The 20,935-nt window shown below is 44.7% G+C and overlaps 1 protein-coding gene across 2 annotated transcripts in view; it reads left to right on the forward strand.

Annotated features, from left to right (window-relative positions):
* The window catches only part of SLC4A1 (solute carrier family 4 member 1 (Diego blood group)), a 184,421-nt gene that overhangs the window by 106,595 nt on the left and 56,891 nt on the right, over window positions 1-20,935 (forward strand). For both annotated transcript variants that reach the window (XM_068263166.1, XM_068263167.1), the window contains 5 exons: window positions 8,356-8,536; window positions 12,460-12,595; window positions 13,956-14,043; window positions 17,446-17,500; window positions 20,379-20,563. In XM_068263166.1, coding sequence (XP_068119267.1) covers window positions 8,356-8,536; window positions 12,460-12,595; window positions 13,956-14,043; window positions 17,446-17,500; window positions 20,379-20,563 — 645 coding nt within the window. The remainder of the gene's footprint in view (window positions 1-8,355; window positions 8,537-12,459; window positions 12,596-13,955; window positions 14,044-17,445; window positions 17,501-20,378; window positions 20,564-20,935) is intronic.

Raw genomic sequence — 20,935 nt, forward strand, 5'->3', positions numbered from 1 at the left:
TTAGATCCCCTCTAAGGCGTCTTTTCTCTAGACCAAATAAACCCAGTTTATCTAACCTTTCTCGATAAGTGAGACCTTCCATCCCACGCATCAATTTTGTTGCTCGTCTCTGCACCTGCTCTAAAACTGCAATATCTTTTTTTTGTAGTGTAGGGCCCAGAACTGAATTCCATATTCCAGATGTGGCCTTACTAGAGAGTACAGGGGCAATATTATGCTAGCATCACGAGTTTTTATTTCCCTTTTAATGCATCCCAAAATTTTGTTAGCTTTAGCTGCAGCTGCTTGGCATTGAGTACGATTATTTAACTTGTTGTCGATGAGTACTCCTAAGACCTTCTCCAAGTTTGATGTCCCCAACTGTATCCCATTTATTTTGTATGGTGCTAGACCATTGGTACAACCAAAATGCATGACTTAACATTTTTCAACATTGAATTTCATCTGCCATGTATGTGCCCATATAGCCATCCTATCCAGATCCTGTTGCAATATGACACTATCTTCCTGAGAGTTGATGATTCTGCACAATTTTGTATCATCTGCAGAAATAGCAACATTGCTCACTACTGCATCTACTAGGTCATTAATAAATAAATTGAAGAGCACTGGACCCAGTACAGACCCCTGTGGGACCCCACTGCTAACAGTCTCCCATTTTGAGTATGATCCATTGACCACAACTCTTTGTTTTCTGTCCATTAGCCAGTTCCCTATCCATGCACACAAACTCTTCCCCAGTCCTTGCATCCTCAACTTTTGCACCAGACTTTTGTGGGGAACAGTGTCGAAGGCCTTTGCAAAGTCCAAGTATATCACATCTACAGCATTCCCAATATCCATATTAGCATTCACTACCTCATAAAAGCTGAGCATGTTAGTCAAACAGGACCTGTCTTTAGTAAACCCATGTTGATGCTGAGAAATAAGATTATTTTCTACTATGAAGTCATGTATAGTATCTCTTAGTAACCCCTCAAATAGTTTGCATACAACTGATGTTAAGCTTACAGGTCTATAATTTCCTGGATCTGATTTTTTGCCCTTCTTAAATAATGGGAAAATGTGGGCTGTACGCCAATCCACTGGGACTCTGCCAGTTGCAAGAGAGTCACAAAAGATAAGATAAAGGGGTTTATCTATAACTGGTCTTAATTCTCTTAGGACCCGAGGATGCATGCCATCCGGGCCAGGTGCCTTGTCTATTTTTAATTTATTTAGTCTTGCCTTCACTTCTTCCTGCGTTAAGTATTTAATATTACAGTTAGAAGATTGAGACTCTTCTGCTTCTGTAATTTGCAACAGTGCTGTTTCCTTTGTGAAGACAGAAGCAAAGAAAGCATTTAATAACTCTGCCTTACCTTGGTCATCCACCATTGAGTTCCCATCCTCATCCTTTAGGAGTCCTATACAGTCAACCTTTCTTTTTTTTAGAGGGCCTTTATGTAGTACAGAGAGATTTTTTTCTTGTTTTCTCGTTAAACGTCCAATTTGTTTGTTTGTTTGGGGGTTTTTTTTTATATACAAAAATAATCAATAGAGTAGAAGAAAATTATGTATTTTTTTTTATACTTGTAAAACGTATTGTACACTTCAATATTTTGGTGTGGTGGAAAATTCTGATCAGTCTTTAAAAACAGGTGAATAGTGCGTGGTGGATTGGTTTTGATTTTTTATTTATTTTATTTTTTTTTTTTAATGATGCACTCCAAGAAAACTGATTCATTTTTAAAGAAAAAAAATTATAGGGTGTATTGCCACCTTTTTAGTTTTTTTTGTTTGTTTTCTAGTTTCCAGCAAGGTTTTTTTTCAGGAAATAAACATAACCTTTTTGTTTATTTAAAAAAACAAAAACAAAACAGGATGACCCCCCCCCCCCCCTCCTTTATAATTATAGTGCTATGGAAGATATGGGCGCTATATAAATAAAAAGTAATAATAATTTTGGTACTATCTGATCACCTCTGTCCTTAATGGGTTGGAAATCTAGCCACCTCATTTAAGTATTATTGTCCATTTACAAATGGCTAGTTCACAAAGTACCGTTCTATCTAACTTTCAAAGCTGCCATTGCATTTTATTGCAAAGCTGCTGTATTTAGATATTGTAATTTGTCTAGGGAGATTTCTCTGTTTTACCTTTTGCAATCCATGCAAGCTGAAACACTGCACAGGAATGTGACTGATAAGGAAACAAAAACAGGATAATGTAATCACTTGACTTTTGATATAAGCTTCCCACTTCAGATCTAAGCTTCCTACTGAATAAAAAAGTGTTGTAACTGTTTGAATGCTGTTCTGCTACTATTTTTTTCTGTTAGTAGACTTTATGCTGTAAATCCTCTTATTGAGCAAAGTAGAAATGCTGGCTTTCAGACCACTTTAAGCTGGACCATTCATTTCCATGTGCTACAGCCCCTTTCATATTATATTTGTAGTCCCCACATTTTCTGCACATTGTGTCGCATACGGTCCATAAAACGTATGCTTCACCATCACTGTTAACGCTCGCGGTTTTTGGTGACATGCTGCATGCATCTGGTATACAGCAACGCACCCATTGCCCTGTGACCGTCACAAAGGTGGAGCATTGCAGTGCGGCAAGCAATAATAGCCACTTTGTAGCGTGGCTAGCCGCAATGTGCCACCTGTGCGATGTACACAGTGCGTTGGGTGCAATATAAAGGCATGTGACATCATAACGCACTTCATGCAGTGTGTTACCAACAAGACAGTGGCTGGATAGTGTACTGGTTAAGGGTTCTGCCTTGAACATGGGTTTAAATCCTGGCCAGGGTCAGTACCTATTCAGTAAGGAGTTCAAGGCAAGACTCCCCTAACACTGCAGGGTGGTCTCTTGAGCGCATTCCATTGGCTGTAGCTCTTGAGCGCTTTGAGTCCGACAGGAGAAAAGTGCTATATAAATGTTCGGATTATTATTAAGATGCGCGTGTTAAAGGGGCACTATAGTGAAACACTTTAAAATGTAAAATATGTGCAAACATATACAAATAATAAGTATGTATTTTTCGAGAGTAAAATGAGCCATAAATTACTTTTCTCCTATATTGCTGTCACTTACAGTAGGCAGTAGAAATCTGACAGAAGCGACAGGTTTTGGACCAGTCCATCTCTTTATAGGGGATTTTCAGTGATTTTCAAAAGCACTTAGTGAATGGCAGTTGGTCTGTCCAACTGCCAAAAAACTGTGTAGCGAGCAGGGAAGCTGGCCAGCATCATTGTTTAAATTATTTTTAGGGAATACCTTTTATAAAGAATAAAGGCCATGCTGAGAATCTCCTATGAAGAGATGGACTAGTCCAAAAACCTGTCACTTCTGTCAGATTTCTACTACTTACTGTAAGTGACAGCAACATAGGAGAAAAGTAATTTATGACTCATTGTACTCTGGAAATAACATACTTCTTATTTGTATATGTTTGCACATATTTTAAATTTTACAATTTTCCGCCATAGTGCCCCTTTAAAGAGACTCTGAAGCGAGAATAAATGTCGCTTCAGATCTCATAAATAGCAGGGGCACGTGTGCCCCTGCTAAAACGCCGCTATCCCGCGGCTAAACGGGGGTCCCTTCACCCCCAACCCACCCCCCGCAAAAGTGTGTCGTGAAAAGGTCGCTGGCTGTCTCTTCCTGGAGGCAGGGCTAACGGCTGCAGCCCTGCCTCCAGTCGCGTCTGTCAGCGGCGCATCGCCGCCTCTCCCCCGCCCCTCTCAGTGAAGGAAGACTGAGAGGGGCGGGGGAGAGGCGGAGATACGCGCTGACAGACGCGCGTGGGGCAGGGCTGCGGCGGTTAGCCCTGCCCCAACCAGGAAGCGCTCCCCCGGTGTATCGAGGGGGATTTGGGGGTGAAGGGACCCCCGTTAAGCCGCGCTATAGCGGCGTTTTAGCAGGGACACGCATGCCCCTGCTATTTATGAGGTCTGAAGCGAGATTTATTCTCGCTTCAGACTCTCTTTAACAGTGACAATGATGCATTGACTGTACGCAACACAATGCGCAAATAACGAGTGGCCCACTTTCCTGTTTCATAGCTTTCCTGCTGTTACAGGAAACGCAACACAACTGCTTCTGCGAACACAGCCTTAGGGAATGCGATTCTGCAAATCAATTTTCTGAGCGATGTTTGAATGAATGTGCGTTTTTTTGCACATTCAGTCAAGCTGAATCTTTTCCAAAAATGCTACCTGCAGCACGTTTGTGATTTTTTTAAACCGCACCGCTGCTGCGGTAACGCACTCTATGTTAGCCAAACGCTTTTTTGAAATGTGGGCACTTTGAAAAGAGCTCTTGGTATGAACCAGCCCTTATGATCAGGCCCACGCTGTCATGTTTATTTGCCTATCCACAGTGGTTCCTGTAACCCTTTGCATGTAAGGTCACCAGAGGTATCCTATCGCTGTCCTAGACCCGCATTATCACACACTTTCCTGACTGAAATTCAGGTTTAGCCAGAATCTTGGTACCTCCTTCCCCCTCCCTGCTCCATTTACCAGCAGCGCTCACACTTGCCAGACAAATGGAGAACCCAGTCCTGCAGCTAACAGCCCCACTTTCTCAATGGAGAAGGCACAGAGGGGGCACCTGCCTGCCCTGTGTACCCTGATAATCACTGCTGTATGGGTAAGAGAGCAGGACCTGCAGACCGGAATGTACAAGTGTTGTGCGGTCATTAGGCTCGGCTTGTGTTTGTGTATACACAATTTACGTGTGCATAAGGGATGTTCATGACGTGTTTACACACTTACGGTCTGTGTACAGATATGAAACTCGGCATGCGTTCAGTATTTATAGTAAATTCACACTAAACTGTTTATATTTTCCTGTAAATTAGTGAGTTTGTCTATGATGCATACTAAAGACAAGTCCTTTACTGTACATTGCAAATCAGACTGGACTTAAAGCCAATTCAGGCACTGATATACAGGTAGTCCCCGGTTAAGGAACGAGATAGGGACTGTGGGTTTGTTCATAACCTGAATCTGTTCTTAAGTCGGAACATTGGGCCATCTCGGTCCCCTGTACCTCCTCTGTGCCCCCCTGTGCATCTAGTGTTCCCCTCTGTGTCACCTCTGTCCCCTGTACCTCCTCTGTGCCCCCCTGTGCCTCCAGTGCCCCCCTCTGTGTCACCTCTGCCCCCTGTACCTCCTCTGTACCTCCTCTGTGCATCCAGTGTTCCCCTCTGTGTCACCTCTGTCCCCTGTACCTCCTCTGTGCCCCCCTGTGTCTCCAGTGTTCCCCTCTGTGTCACCTCTGTCCCCTATACCTCCTCTGTGCCCCCCTGTTTATCCAGTGTTCCCCTCTGTGTCACCTCTGCCCTCTGTACCTCCTCTGTTCCCCCCCTGTTTATCCAGTGTTCCCCTCTGTGTCACCTCTGTCCCCTGTACCTCCTCTGTGCCTCCAGTGTTCCCCTCTGTGTCATCTCTGCCCTCTGGAGGCACAGGGGGGCACAGAGGAGGTACAGTGTTCCCCTCTGTGTCATCTCTGCCCTCTGTACCTCCTCTGTGCCCCCCTGTGCCTCCAGTGTCCCCCTCTGTGTCACCTCTGTCCCCTGTACCTCCTCTGTGCCTCCAGTATCCCCCTCTGTCACCTCTACCTCCTGTACCTCCTCTGTGCCTCCCTGTGCCTCCAGTGTCCCCCTTTGTGTCACCCCTGTCCCCTGTACCTCCTCTGTGCCTCCAGTGTTCCCCTCTGTGTCACCTCTGTCCCCTGTACCTCCTCTGTGCCCCCCTGTGCCTCCAGTGTCCCCCTCTGTGTCACCTCTGCCCCCTGTACCTCCTCTGTGCCTCCAGTGTCCCCCTCTGTCACCTCTGCCTCCTGTACCTCCTCTGTGCCCCCCTGTGCCTCCAGTGTCCCCCTCTGTGTCACCTCTGCCCTCTGTACCTCCTCTGTCCCCCCCTGTGCCTCCAGTGTTCCCCTCTGTGTCACCTCTGCACTTATACAAGTTTAAAAGCCATTTTTTCTTAGAATTTTTTTAAAATAGATTTTCTCAAAAACCACAAGTCCAATTTTAAAAAAAAAGGTTTTTGACTTGTTCCCATGGAAACACAGAATCCATGCTGTTCGTATCGGAGGGTCGTTTGTAAGTCGGGCGTTCGTAAGTTGGGGACTACCTGTATAACTTTTTCTTCAAATACCTCTAATGGAACATTATTATTATTTTTTTTTTTTTTAAAGTTGTCATTTTTGCAAAGTAAACCTTGTAAATATCAGTTGCACCAATTCATAAATCTTAAAGAACCACTTGGTAATATCCTCCATCTGCCTAAACTCCCATCAGTCACATCCCAAAGTCAGAGTGAAGCCACGCCTCCCTACTAAAGACTGACAGCCATGATAGGCTATCATTCAGCAGGGAGGCGTGGCTTCCGTGTGCCAGACTGACTAGGGGTAAACAGACAGCTGTCAGTCTCTGAGGATCTCTGAAATTAAACAGCTGGTGTTTTTTGTTTTTTATTTTGCAAAAACTTTACACATTTTTTTTTATGTATAATTCATTTAAAGAGACACGGAAGTGAAAAAAAAATGATATAATCAATTGGTTGTGTAGTACGGATAATTATTACAACATTTATAACATTGCATCATTCTCTAATATTTGCAGTTTACACACTACTCAGCATTCTAAATGATTTTACAGAGCAGGCAAAGTGAACTTTTGAACCCTTCTCTGCAGAGAAAAAGAAAATACATTTACAGACACTTGAGATAATAAACTTCAGAAGACAGAGCTCTCTGTGACTTTGAAAGTCATGGAGCTCAATGGCTCTTTTGCATAGATAACTGGAGTTTCTTAACTCTTCCTGTACTTGAAACAATATTAGACTTCTGTCTCTGTTCCTAATGTTTTATTTCTTAGCTTGGCATACAAATCATTATATCATCATTTTCTTTTCCACTTCAGTGTCTCTAACATTCTATTCTACTGATGCTAGAGGGATATGGAGGCTGCCATATTTCTTTCCTTTTAAACAATGCACATTGCCTGGCTGTCCTGCTGATCCTCTGCCTCTGATACTTGTAGTCATAGACCCAGAACAAGCATGCAGCAGATCAGGTGTTTGCCTGAAGTTTGACTGCATTTGCTGCATGCTTGTTTCAGGTGGGTGATTCAGACACTACTGAGGCATGAAAGATCAGGCAAGAAATATGACAGCAGCTGCCATATCCCTTTTACAGTAGGTCAACAGTCCTTTAATGTATATAAAAATGTGCCTAAACTGGGCATTAAAGAGGAACTGTATTGAAGTAACGTAAATTAATATATTTTTTTTCTTTACAATATTATAAATTATTTAGTCAGTGTTTGGCCATTGTAAAATCTTTCCTCTCCCTGATTTACATTCTGACATTTATCACTGGTGGTAACATCTTTAGTCCCGTCAGGTGCAGCGCTGCAGAATGTTTTTTTCTGAGAGCTCCAAAGTCAGTAAAAAAAGCTACCTGAACTTCTAGAATGCTCTGGGGGGAGAACTCTGCATAGTGGAGCCCATTAATAGTATGATTCTGCGTCCGATTGATCGTTTCCCAAAAATGAATTAATTAAAGGATACCCGAAGTGACATGTGACATGAGGTAGAAATGTGTATGTACAGTACCTAGCACACAAATAACTATGCTGTGTTCCTTTTTTTCTTTCTCTGTCTGAAAGAGTTAAATATCAGGTATGTAAGTGGCTGACTCAGTCCTGACTCAGACAGGAAGTGACTACAGTGTGACCCTCACTGATAAGAAATTCCAACTATAAAACACTTTCCTAGCAGAAAAGGGCTTCTGCAAGCAAGAAAGAGATAAAAAGGATCAATAGTTCAGAGATTTTAGCTCTGGCATACTTCAATTAATGTGTCATTGAGCAAAAACAGTTAAACAGTTAAAACGTAGGTTTAAACATAAAATAAAACTGTGGAACATCTTAAAAATTCATTTTTAGGAGAAGGAAGATAGATGCAATTGTTTCATTTGTTTATTTTCGCTTCGGGTGTCCTTTTAATGCAATAGAATGGCCTGGCGGGAATTTGATCGGAAACTATCGGCCGTGGAATTGTACAGTTAATGGGCACCTTTACGAAACGATCGATTGGGCCAATCTGTTTTTATACAAGATTACAAGAAAAATGACCGTTTGTACATTGTTTTCACTTTTGTACGGTTCTGATCCAGTTCTGCATCATGCCTGGAGAAGAAGCTTGAGGTTTTGAAAGCTTGTAAGAAAAGCTCTGTACAGTTAGTCATTGTAATAAACGTTACCCAAATCCACAGTTGTTGGTTTGCTGTAGGCAGATTTGAACCTTTTGCCCTCTTTGTACTCTGTTCACCCTCCTCTTCCTTTTCCGTTAGACATACGTGGAGTTGCAGGAGTTGATCATGGACCCCAACAGCGATCTGCACTGGGTTGAGGTTGCCCGTTGGCTGAAGAATGAAGAGGGCTATCAGGAAGATCTGAAGCAATGGGGAAAGCCTCAGTTGTCCTACCTGACTTTCCGCAGCCTCCTGGAACTACGCAGGGCTATGAAAAATGGTGAGTTTTACCAGCTGTTTTGAAATACTGGAAAACTGTAACGATCGGTGTAACACAGAGAGGGTCTGATTATTGGTGATCTGCAGTATCACCGAGAATACAGATATATACCCGATTATTGATGATCTGCAGTATCACCGATGATCAGATATATCTCTAACCTCTGGACACCTGAGTGATATGAGTGTTTGGTGCAACAGTAATACTTTGAGGAGAGCACCCGAAGAGCGGGTGCAAGGCAGTAAGGGGTACTGCCCAGAGAACAGGTTCCTTCCAGAGGCCTGAGCCTCTCCAAAGGGAGGAGTCAGGCTGAGAGTGGGAAGGACCAGAGTGTGAGTGACACCAATGGTGTAATGTCACTGACAGATCTGTGAACTATCTCTTAACAGGGGAGATAGCTCTCAAGGTCGGACAAGCCAGGTCGGCAACACACAGACAGATCAGATACAGAGACAGGAGACTGATACGGAATCCTAAGGCAAGCAAGGTTTGGCAACGGAGTATCAGATCTAGCGAAGTACCAAATCAGAGATCAGAAGAGAGGTCAGGAAAGCAGAAGGTCATAACAAATAATCAACAATGTCTAGTCTTAAGGTGTGAGCTCCTTGATCATCAACACCCTGGAACTAGTCTGAAGTATAACAGGATGGTAAAGCTAATTCCTAGTCTTGGGTGTGAGCTCCATAGTCATCAACACCCTGGAACTAGTCTGAAGAATAACACAGATAATATACAGTATTCCTAATCTGGGGTGTGAGGTCCGTGATCATCAACACCCTGGAACTGGTCTAGAGAATAACACAAATGATATACAGAATTCCTAGTCTGGGGTGTGAGGTCCTTGGTCATCAACACCCAGGAACTGGTCTAGAGAATAACACAGAATCTAACAAAAAGGTCTGAGTGCTTCCACGTAGTGATCGCAACGGCAGACACCAGTGAATGACCAGCACCCAGTATATATACTAAAGCGCTCTCCAGCGCCTCCCTTAAGTGCTGGACCAATGGGAACTGGTTGAATTGTCAGCTGACCGCCTTGGTCAGCTGACTCCCTTCTGGCTGTAATAAATGGTCTGCCTCTCAGCGCGCGCGCGCGTCCTTCTGAACCTGTGTGGACTATCAGTCCCAGCCACACCAGACATGTGCTGTAAACCATCCGCTGTGCTGGGTGCGGAACCAGCCGCACCGCTATCAGAGCATGCGGCGGTTTCTCCGCGTTCAGCCATACTGACAGATGTAGGCCTATGCGTGCAAACCGCCGCGTCGGACGCGGAATCCGCCGCCTTGTTCTCAGGACATGCGGCGGTTTCTCCGCATTCAGTCATGCTAGCAGATGCAGGCCCACGCGCGCAACCTGCCGCGTTGGACGCGGAATCAGCCGCCTTGCTCTGAGCACCCGCGGCGGCTTTTCCGCGTTTTCTCACAAAAACCTGCTCAAATATAACTTATACTAAAATTTAGCATAGATCTTGCTCAATTGTCAAGTAACTCCATTTGACAAAGTCAAAGGGTATAGAGCAAGTGTTCATCTAACCTTGTTGACCACTGAGGTTCCATGTTGTAATGTTTCTTTTTAAAAATCTACTCGAGTACATAAAAATTAGATGATATAGAAAAAGCAGAATAATTTTTATTGGTGAAGCACGGCTGAGTCGTGCCCGGAATTGGGTTTGGCGCTTATGTAGCTCAGAGTACAGTAGGAATCAGGGCAGTTTCTAGGTTAAATTGCACCCAGGGCGAGGGTGTAAAAATTGTACCCCCTCCTCCGTGGACTCGTGAATCCATACTCCTTAGGGACAGCCACAGGTCACAAGAAGATCTGCCTACTTACTAGTGACCAGCCGCTCATCCAGGAGGAAGCAGGGACCAGTAAGATACACAGGCGAAGAGAGCCTGGGAAGCAGACTCCTCCATGGGCGCTGCTCACTAACAGCCTGCAGTACCGCTACAGGACACCAGGTGTCCTCACGCGGTGGTGATGTGAGGATGACTTGACATCTGACGCAGGCAGCCCAGGAGTTAAGGAAGGTGATCGCTCTGGTAATCTTCTTTCTTCTTACATTCAGCTGCACCGCACGTCACCAGCTCCTTCTGTCTGCGCCCCCTTCTTCTACCTGCCAGTCTGCGCCCAGGGCAGTCGCCCTGTCTGTCCTGCCCAAGAAACAGCCCTGAATATAGATCGGTAATGCCACAAATCACGATTAACAACAAACAGCAGTGACTACAAGCTATATTACAGAAACAGAGTTTCACTAGACCATGACGGGTGTCAAACTTAAATAAAGTTGCCGGCCAACTTCAATGTCTACTGGCCAGTGGTCACCTTCCACCCTTATAAAGTTCCCTGGTGTGTAATGGCTCCCCTCCAATGCCTATACCGTTCCCTGGTGTCTAGTGGTTCTTCACCCTCCCCTATACAATTCCCTGTCGTCTAGTGGTCCTCCCTCCCTCCCCTGTACAGTTCCCTGGTGTCTAGTGGTCCTCCCCTCCCTTCCCTATACAGTTCCCTGGTGTCTAGTGGTCCTCCCTCCCTCCCCTGTACAGTTCCCTGGTGTCTAGTGGTCCTCCCACCCTTCCCTTTACAATTCTCTGGTGTCTAGTGGCCCCCACCCTTCCCTATTCTCTGGTGTTTAGTGGCCCTCCTCCCTCCCCCATATGGCTTCCCTGGTGGTCTAGGGCTTCACCTCCAATATAGCTTCCCTGGTGGTCTAGAGTGGGCCAAACATAATGCAGGGGAAACCACTTGGGGCCAAATTTAATGGCTCTGAAGGCCAGATTCGGCCCGAGGGCCAGAGTTTGACATGTATGCACTAGAGAGTCTAACAGAAAGTGAGGGAGGTGGGCACTGAAGGTGGGAGTGCATGGAATTCAACAGGTTGACAGCAGAGGGGCAAAAAGGAGTTCCTGTGCCTTGAAGTCCTGGTGGAGATGGCCCGAAGCCGGCAGCCTGATGGTAGCGGGGCCGGATTTTCACTTTTTTTACCACTCAAGGTCACTTTCACCAGCTGCCCCCTGACCAACAGAAAACCCCTCCGCCTACATACACACACTTTTATCGGTCCCAGTAATCAATGTATTTAAAGGTATCCATTATTGATGCAGCGCCAATTCGAGTTTATATTCTTCTTTAGGGAGGTCACTTTCTCTGGACCTGTGCATCGGGGTTTCTCTGACGTATCGGTCAGTCCCAGCGGCACTGTGAGACCTCCCCAGCCATCACTGAGTCATGGTTTACGGTAAAACACTTTACCATACCTCCACCGCTCTGATAGGTTGAAGCTGGTTGGTGGGAGGTGTCGGACTCGAAGAGTGGTCAGCAGTGATGGTGAATAACCGCTCCGGTCACGGACCGTAAGCTGCTCCCGTTTTCTGCCCCTTCATCCCCCAAACGCCTGCCCAACCGCTGTGGCTCACATGTTTGGCAGCTTTACTGCAGGAGTGTGCCAGCCTGCAGACCGCCGCTTGCTTTCTGGTGCTCTAGGCCATGGCCTTAGTGGCCTTGCCTGAAATCCGGCTATGGATGGTAGACGACTGAAGAAGCATTGGCCAGGGTGTGAGGGGTCGTTGGCAATCCTCAATGCTCTGGAGCACAGTCTAGAAGGTCAAATGAGGGGAAGGGTTTCCCGATGATCTTGTCCGCAATAGAGGAGACCAGAGACGGCCTTTTTCCTTCGGTCTCTGTTCCCATCTGGGGTTATTTCCCTCACTGTTACTTTTTTTTCTCCTGTGGAATGAGGAACATAAGAACCCCTGTGAACTTTCTACCTCCATTCCTCATTTCCTGTCCTAGGGACCTTCAGGGATCCAGTGATAGCCATGGAAGCTCTAGAGCCAGGAAGTAAGCGGGAATCTTTAGCAGTAAAAAAAATGTATAGTCTAACCACTATCCACACGCTTTCTTATGAATGACTCTCCATCTCCAGGCACCGTTCTACTAGATCTGGCAGAGAAGACTCTTCCTGGAATCGCCAGCCAATTGGTTGATCAGCTGGTATATGAAGGACGTCTGAACCCCAACAACAGGGAGGATGTTCTGAGGGCACTTCTCCTGCGTCACAAGTGAGTCTCACCCAAAGTGACATGTGAAATGATGAGATTGGCATTTGTAGCTCTGTATATTTATCTTTGATTTCCTATGTGTGTCGCACGGTACAGTAGGCTAATCTAACCAGTTACTGCGTATTTTACTGCAACTTAACCTAACCCTACTCTCACACAGAACCCTACCCCTTCCCCCCTCCGATACCTTAACCTAAAACCTCCCCTTCTTGATGCCTAACTCTAAAACCCACCTTCTTTCTCCTAACCCTTAAACCTCCCTTCCTAACCTTATAATGTTAAAAACGATACATTTCAAGAAGATACCCAAAGTGACATGTGACACGATGAGATAGACATGTGTATGTACAGTGCCTAGCACACAAATAACTAGGCTGTGTTCCTTTTTTTCTTTCTCTGCCTGAAAGAGTTAAATATCAGGTATGTAAGTGGCTGACTCAGTCCTGACTCAGACAGGAAGTGACTACAGTGTGACCCTCACTGATAAGAAATTCCAACTATAAAACGCTTTCCTAGGAGAAAGTGGCTTCTGAGAGCAGGAAAGCGATAAAAAGGGGAATTTCTTATCAGTGAGGGTCACTGTAGTCACTTCCCGTCTGAGTCAGGACTGAGTCAGCCACTTACATACCTGATATTTAACTCTTTCAGGCAGAGAAAGAAAAAAAGGAACACAGCCTAGTTATTTGTGTGCTAGGCACTGTACATACACATGTCTATCTCATGTCACATGTCACTTCGGGTATCCTTTAACTTGTAGTAAATACGCAGTAACTGCTTAGATCAGCCTACTGTACTTGTTGTTGTTGCACTTCTCTGACCATTTGCTGGCCCAGTTTTTCATTGTTTTTATTTGTGGACACACCCCTTAATAAGTATTCTACTATATTGGATACCTGTCAGCAGGGCCGGGCCGAGGCATAGGCTGGAGAGGCTCCAGCCTCAGGGCGCAGTGTAGGAGGGGGCGCAGAATTCATTCAGCTGTCATTCCTAATTGTGTTTGAAGCAGAAAGAAATAAGAAAAGGGGATACATGGCAATGACTGCAAGCCAGATAGCTAGATATTAAGGTGTTGGGGATGTTGGGGGCCCTGGGGTGCCTCTTAGTCTAATAGCAATTAGTGTGTGACGGCTGGTGTGGGAGGGATGGAGGGGCGCACTTTGCTGTCTCAGCCTTGGGTGCTGGAGGACCCTGTCCTGGCTCTGCCTGTCAGTGTATAGCTTTACTTTGATTAGCCATGGCTGTCTGGTTCATATGAATACACATAAGAATTCCGTCCATTATTACCATTGAACTGTTACACTTTAGTGATCACTACACAATGAGGAATGTTTCAAATGATGTCCTTGATTTTTATCTGTAGCCGTCCTGATGAAGAGGTGTCTAAAGGGGAGCCAGAGAGTGGCCAACCACTGTTATCCCAGGTGGAGATGAAAACCATTGTAGAGAAGGTAAGCAGTGCAAGGCCAGTGATGATCATCAGGGGTTATTACACGCAGCACTGAGCAGGGGCTGCATTATGAAAGGCAGAAGCTAATGAGGGCGGCCTAGTGGCAAGCCAAGGCTGTACAGCACTGTTTAACACTTCACATCCAGACCTTGTTTCCCACTTATGGACCAGAGCAGTTTTGACAGTTTAGCTATGTCCTTATTTAATCAGAAATAACTTTATCCCTACTTATGACCCAGAAATGAAAAATATATTGTTTTTTTTTTCAAGACAAACTACTAGGTTTTCATTGTATGCCATTTTTCCCCTCAAACAATTTTGTTTTCTATGAATTTTAATGGGAAAAAAATAGAAAAAAACACATTATTTCTCAGATTTACCAATTCCAGTTTAAAAATAAAAAGGGCTACTGTAGATAAAAAACACAGATTTTGTTTGGCTATTCTTACCGCTCATCACAAAACTTAGATTATGTTCCTGTCACAATTTATGGTGAAGAAATTTGATTCTGAAATAATGCCACAGAGTGTATTTTTCACTATGAACTGAGAAATAAGTATTTTTAATGGTAAAAATCAATCTCAATAGCTCAGGGAACACATATTCCCCTTCACCAATTAGCGCTGCATCAGATAGTGCCAGAAATGTGCACAGGAGCAAGCCCAACCCTGCACAGCACTGTTTCTGCTACAAGACGTATATCTACGTCCTCGTGGCTTAGATGAAGTCACAGAGGACGTAGATCTACTGTAGTGATGGATAAAGTGGTTAATAAACACTTTTCTTTACTTGCCTGAACTTAAAGGGGAACCTTCAGTGACCTGTGACATGATGGGATAGACATGTGTATGTACATTGCCTAGCACACAAATACCTATGCGCTCGCTATTTTAGGCACTCCGAACTTACTGTCTACAGTATAAAGACACGGTGCTTTGTATTTGATCTGAGGAAGCGGACTGTGTTCCGCGAAACGCATTCTTGTTTATAGCGTCTGATGTATAATAAACCTTTTGTTTGAAATTTGCTTTGCCCCTTCCTTTGAGGTAAGCCATTTTTATTATTTATATTTTTTGTTATTTTTAGTCACATAATATACAGTAGATATACCGTTCATTTACTACCAATTATTTTTTGGGGCGCCTTCTCTCTCCCAGTTTTTAAATATCTATACTGTTTTCCTTTTTCTTCTTTCTCTGCCTGAAGAGTTAATGTTCAGCTATGCAACTGACAGTTTCTCTCCAGTCAGGACCTGTTCAGACTATAGCGTCTCTTGCTAATAAGGAATTACAGCCATAAAACACTTTCCTGGCAGAGAATTTGGCTTCTGAGAGCAGGGGATACATAAAAACATCAATAGTTCATGTGTTTTTTGCTCTCTGAGACATGGGAGTCTCGAATAGACTATATCATTGAGCTGAGACAAAACAATAAATCTACTTTAAAGGACTTACGAGGCAAAATGAAAAAAAAAAAGTTAGTACCTGCATCATGTTGGAATGCACGCAGGACGCCATCGCCTGTCTCCTGTGCGTGGATCGGGGGGGGAGGGGGGGGAGGGGGGGGAGGCCCTAGAGCTGCGCAGCCGTACTCGCGTCTTTGCGGACTGCGCAGCCGCGGCCAGTTCCGGTGGCCATTTTACAAGAGGCAGGAGAGCCTGACCCGAGCTGTGGGGTCGGGAGCGGCCCGGTAGGGCGATTGAACTGCGGGGACCCGGCGGAACTGCACGGAGGGCACGGATGGCGTCCTCGGTGCATTCAAACATGATGCAGGTACTTAACTTTTTTTTTGTATCTGACCTCGTAAGTCCTTTAAGGTTTTAAATATAACATAAAACTGTGGAATATCTAAAAGTTATTTTTAGGAGTAGGAGGATAGAAACACTTGTGTATATCATCAGTTTCATTTAAAGTACTCCTGTACTGTAAATTTTTGATCTGTTAAAAAAACCAAACAAAACCCCACAGCATAACTCGCCTACTCCGGGTTCCCTTCACTGTCTTTTCTGCCCTGTCAGCTCTCCCATACTGCCGCCGTGTCCTCTTGTATCTGCCAGCATTTTCCCCACTATGGCGCAGACCCGGAAGTAGCCCGGCAGTACCGGGTCAGCGCCGCAGCGGTGAAAATGCCAGCAGATATGAGAGGAAACTGCACCAGAGTGGGAGAGCTGACAGGGTAGAAAAGACATCAAAGGGAACCCGGTGTAGGTGAGTTATACTGTCGGGTTTTTTTTTAACAGGTCAAAAAATTACAGAGTTACAAGTGGGCGTGATCGTGGGTGTTCCTAGGGAGAATAACTGCCATTTCTTCCCCACCCATTTTGACGTTCTAGTCAGTCGAAGATTTCATCTGAATAGAGCGGGTACCTCTGGGGGCACTGGACTGAGAGGATGGTGTTGTGACATATGTCACAGCACCATTCACAGAATGGCTCTTAGCGCAATCAAATGCTCTCTCAGTTCAGGGGTACTTGAAGGCTCACGTTAAGCCTGGCACACACATACAATTTCTATTGGCCAATGACTGACCAACTTTAACACCCCCATGTAGCACGAGGGCTAACACATTTTTAATACGATGTATAAACTGTGAAGGTGTGAGCTCTAATAATACATGAAAGTGGTGAGATTGACCAATCCTTGGCCAATCGGAATTAGATGTGTGCCAGGCTTTAAGCTTTAATGTGTACATGCATCAACAGGTGCCTAAGCTGTTTGCATCATATTTCATCTGCAATATGGCAGCCTACTGCTGTTTATATTGTTCAGGTTTAATGTTAAGGTCAGAAACACTTGTCTAATGTAAACAAATTCAACCATTCAGTATTTTTCTGTGGGAATTAGCTGGGGTTAAAGGGACTCCGAGCACCTCTCATGGGCATGCCTTTAAGCCAGACGACTTCCAACAAAGTCGTACTATGACCCCTCTGGAGGAGCCTCTTGCAACGGCCATGCGTGTCACTTCCTCTTCCTGCTTCATTCAGTGATGCACTTCTCTAACAGAGAAGACAGGGGTGACCCGGACGTTATAACATAGCCAAGATGGCAGCCGCGATTTTTAAATTGTAATCGAATGAAAACTTTTTAGTGTAGAAAGGCGATTCAGGCATCAAATGAAAGAGGAGAGCACAAGCTACAGGAAGGTATGCATCTTTAAGTACTTTGCAGTACTGGTCGGAGTCTTAAACGCATGCCCATGAGAGGAGCTCAGGGTCCCTTTAAACCAGAACTTTGCACATATTGCCAGTCTAATGAACCGTTAAGCTGTACCATTATAGATCATGTCTGGCAGGAGGTTCCTGCCTGTTCAGCAGATACTATATACCGCCATAGCTGTATGACGTGCATGTAGAACATACCATAGTAGACAAGCTAACATGATGTTAATCCTTCTGATTCAACAGTCACCCCTAAAAGAGAGAGTGCCAGAGAATGCAGAAGCCTCTGTGATCTTGGTTGGTAAGTACACACTCTTGTTACCTTCTTGCTGTGAAAGGTGTGTCTACTAGACCTGTATCCCTCTCAGTTACTACTATTGGAGCCTTTTCTATGCAGTAGACCAAACCTTTCTCCATCCCTTCACATATCCAAGCTGCAGCTAGACCGATAGAAGAGCCCAAAAGTGTCTCCATGACTAATCTCACCAACATGTATGTACACTTAAGGGGAGCAGGGGCTTAGCAACAGCCATAGCAACTGCTATGGGGCCCTGGAGCATAGGGTGCCCAAGTGGTAGGTAACATGTAGACTATTAATTTTCCTTTATTTCTCAACCATTTGACTTTATCTCGGTGCCGATAGACCAGCTCTGAGCAAACTAAGGCCTACGGGTCGTAGCCGGCCTGCGTGAGCTGTAATCAGCCGGATTCCTCCCCCGCCCCTGCAGAGTCACAAGCGGGCGGTAACAGTGGGTTAAAACTCACCTGATTGCTGATTGCAGCGTCGTGTCTCCATGGCAACAGGGCTCATGTGACATGCTGTCAGGAAGTGCCAGCGTATTGCGCGCTGGCAGCCAGCATGTAATACGCTGGCACGTCCTGACGGAGTGTCATGTGACAAGTGTCATGTGATGCCTTGTGGCCATGGAGACCCGACACAGGGAGCGGCGAGTAGGTGAGTTTTTACCCTCAGTTTTCTTCTGCTTGTGACTCAGGAGGGAGGAATTTTAGGTCTTCAGCATGCGGCCCGGGGCGTGCAATGTCTGCCCAGCCCTGACATAGACTGTTTGCAGTGTACATTGCATAGGATTGTACATTGCCCAGTCAACTCATATCCCATAGGGCAGTTATTATGGCTAACCTTGGCACGCCAGCTGTGGTGGAACTACAAGTCCCATGAGGCACTGCAATACTCTGACAACTCTAAGCATAACTCGGTGAGGCAGAGGCATGATGGGATTTGCAGTTTTGTCACAGCTAGAGTGCCGAGGTTAGCCATCACTACCATAGGGTAAGGGCAGCTGGCATTGCTTAAGATTGCCTAGGTCTGATGGCACCATCAAATTTTTGCTATAGGGCACCATAATCTCTAGCTTACGCCTTTGAAGGTGAGATGGGCTGGACATGCTGAACGTTAAAGAGGAACCATCCTAACATAAAGTGGAATGCAGTAAATGATTCAGAAACACGTCCTATATCTATATAGGTTCGTGCTGTATATTGGTATGTAACCCCACCCACTCAATGATGCTTAGCCTAGGCTATTTAGTTATGTTAAATTCTCCTCCCAGAGCAAGTATTGCCTCTACTGTCTTTAGGATGCAGAGTAAACAGACATTCTGCGGAGGTGCACCTGACAGCACTAAAGAAATCACCACCTGTGATCAGTTTCAGAATGTAAATCTGGATGAAGAAAGATTTCCATATCCAGTGAGCCCGGACTGGTTTGTTTCCAGACAGTCCGCTATTGGGTGGCAGAAGACTGCAATGTTCTCCTGAGTTATATTAGATTAGACCATGAGGAGGGTTGGTAAATATTTAGTGAGAATAGCAGTCATGCGATTGCAGTAGTATGAACAAACCTGCATTGAATCATTATGGCTTTAATTAGATTTGTTCAACTTAGATTTATAACAAAGTAAAATCTCACTGCAGTGCTCACGCTTGTAATCACCTGACCACTATTTCGCTAATTGTTTAGCAACTCTTGCTATGGTCTGCTATGACACAGGTGGGGCTAGCAAAACTTTTTGCATTTTATATCCTGCATTTTTCAATTCATTGTGTTCAGGCTTGCTGGATTTCTGAATTTCTCAGTGTTTTCAGAATTTCAGTGTTTTCTAGCTCCAGAAAGCCTTCATAAGTCAGTTCCTATAGGTGGGAGATTTTTGGCACAAAACTACTGAAGTTGCGCTACTAGTAGGCGAACAGTTTAGTGTAACTCATTAGGAATTATTAGGTGATCACATGCAGCAGAACGTCTGAAGAAACGTGATCAGTTTGATGTGGAGATAATGGCCTCAATTCACTAAGCTTATCTCCTGTCTTTAATAACTCTTCTAGAGTTGTTACCATGGTGATAAGGCATGTAGTATTCAGGAAACATTTTACCTCAGGCAAGCCTAAAGTTAACTCTTCTGTCTTTAAGTTAACTCTCCAATCCTTAAAATAACTCCAGAGTTACAGACAGACTGTTAACTGCCTGTGAAAATAACTACAGAGGAGTTAAATTAACTACAGAGGAGTTAAATTAACTACAGAGGAGTTAAATTAACTACAGAGGAGTTAAATTAACTACAGAGGAGTTAAATTAACTACAGAGGAGTTAAATTAACTACAGAGAAGGTAAATTAACTACAGAGGAGGTAACTTAAGGAATGAAGAGATAAGATAACTCTCTCACTGTGTGGAGGTAAGTTTTCTCTTGCCTTATTATCTCCAGCATGATCTTAGTGAATTGAGGCCATTGGCCAAGACTCTGAATTGCTGGCCATATACAAGTGCCACATGTTTCCTTTTTACGCTAAGTCATCATAGCAAAGCGGAACCTTATTGACCGATAATGCCTCAAACTGGTCACATGCTCCTCCGTAAGTTCTGCTACACATGACATGAGCTACTCTTATGAAATTCTGTTCATTCTTGTATGCTGAGGCTCCTGGGCTACTTATAGCTTCACGGGTTCTTCTGGGATGGCAAGTACTCTCTGTATCCACTTATCTCTTAATTCTTCTTTCTCTCTTCTTTCATCATCACCACCACCACCTCCCATCCTTCAGGTAGTCTTCAATCCTCTAGTTTCCCTCTTGTCCTGCATCTCCTCATTTTTCCTCTGGACCTCCCATACCTTGTTCCTCCTATCACCTCATGCTCATCCTCATCATCTACCCACATCACAGGCTGCGCTGGTTTCCTGGAGCACCCCACGCTGGCTTTTGTACGTCTGAAGGAGGCCGTCCATCTTGACTCGGTCATCGAGGCTCCTCTGCCCATTAGATTCCTGTTCATCCTTCTCGGCCCAGAGAATGTCACCACCAGCTACCATGAGGTGGGGAGGGCTGTTTCCAGCATGATGTCCGAAAGAGTGAGTAGTGGTTATATCCTTATTTTTCTACAAGAATTACTACTGTTTACCAACAGTCGCCTAAATGTAAAAATAAGCTTGAAGGACCACTATCGCAAAATTTTAAAATACCTGTATTCCCACACACATAAGAAGTAAGTTTCTTCCAGAGTAAAATGAGCCATAAATTACTTTTCTGACAGAACAGACAGGTTTTGGACCAGCTCATCTCCTTATGGGGTATTCTCAGCATGGCCTTTATTCTTTATAAAGACATTCCGTGAAAAAGATTTATACAAAGATGCTGGCCAGCCTCCCTGCTCGCTGCACACTTTTTGGGCAGTTGGACGGAGCTACTGCCATTCACTAAGTGCTTTGGAAAATAAAGAAAAC

Source organism: Hyperolius riggenbachi, chromosome 12 (genome assembly GCF_040937935.1).
Source record: "Hyperolius riggenbachi isolate aHypRig1 chromosome 12, aHypRig1.pri, whole genome shotgun sequence".
Classification (NCBI taxonomy): Eukaryota; Metazoa; Chordata; class Amphibia; order Anura; family Hyperoliidae; genus Hyperolius; species Hyperolius riggenbachi.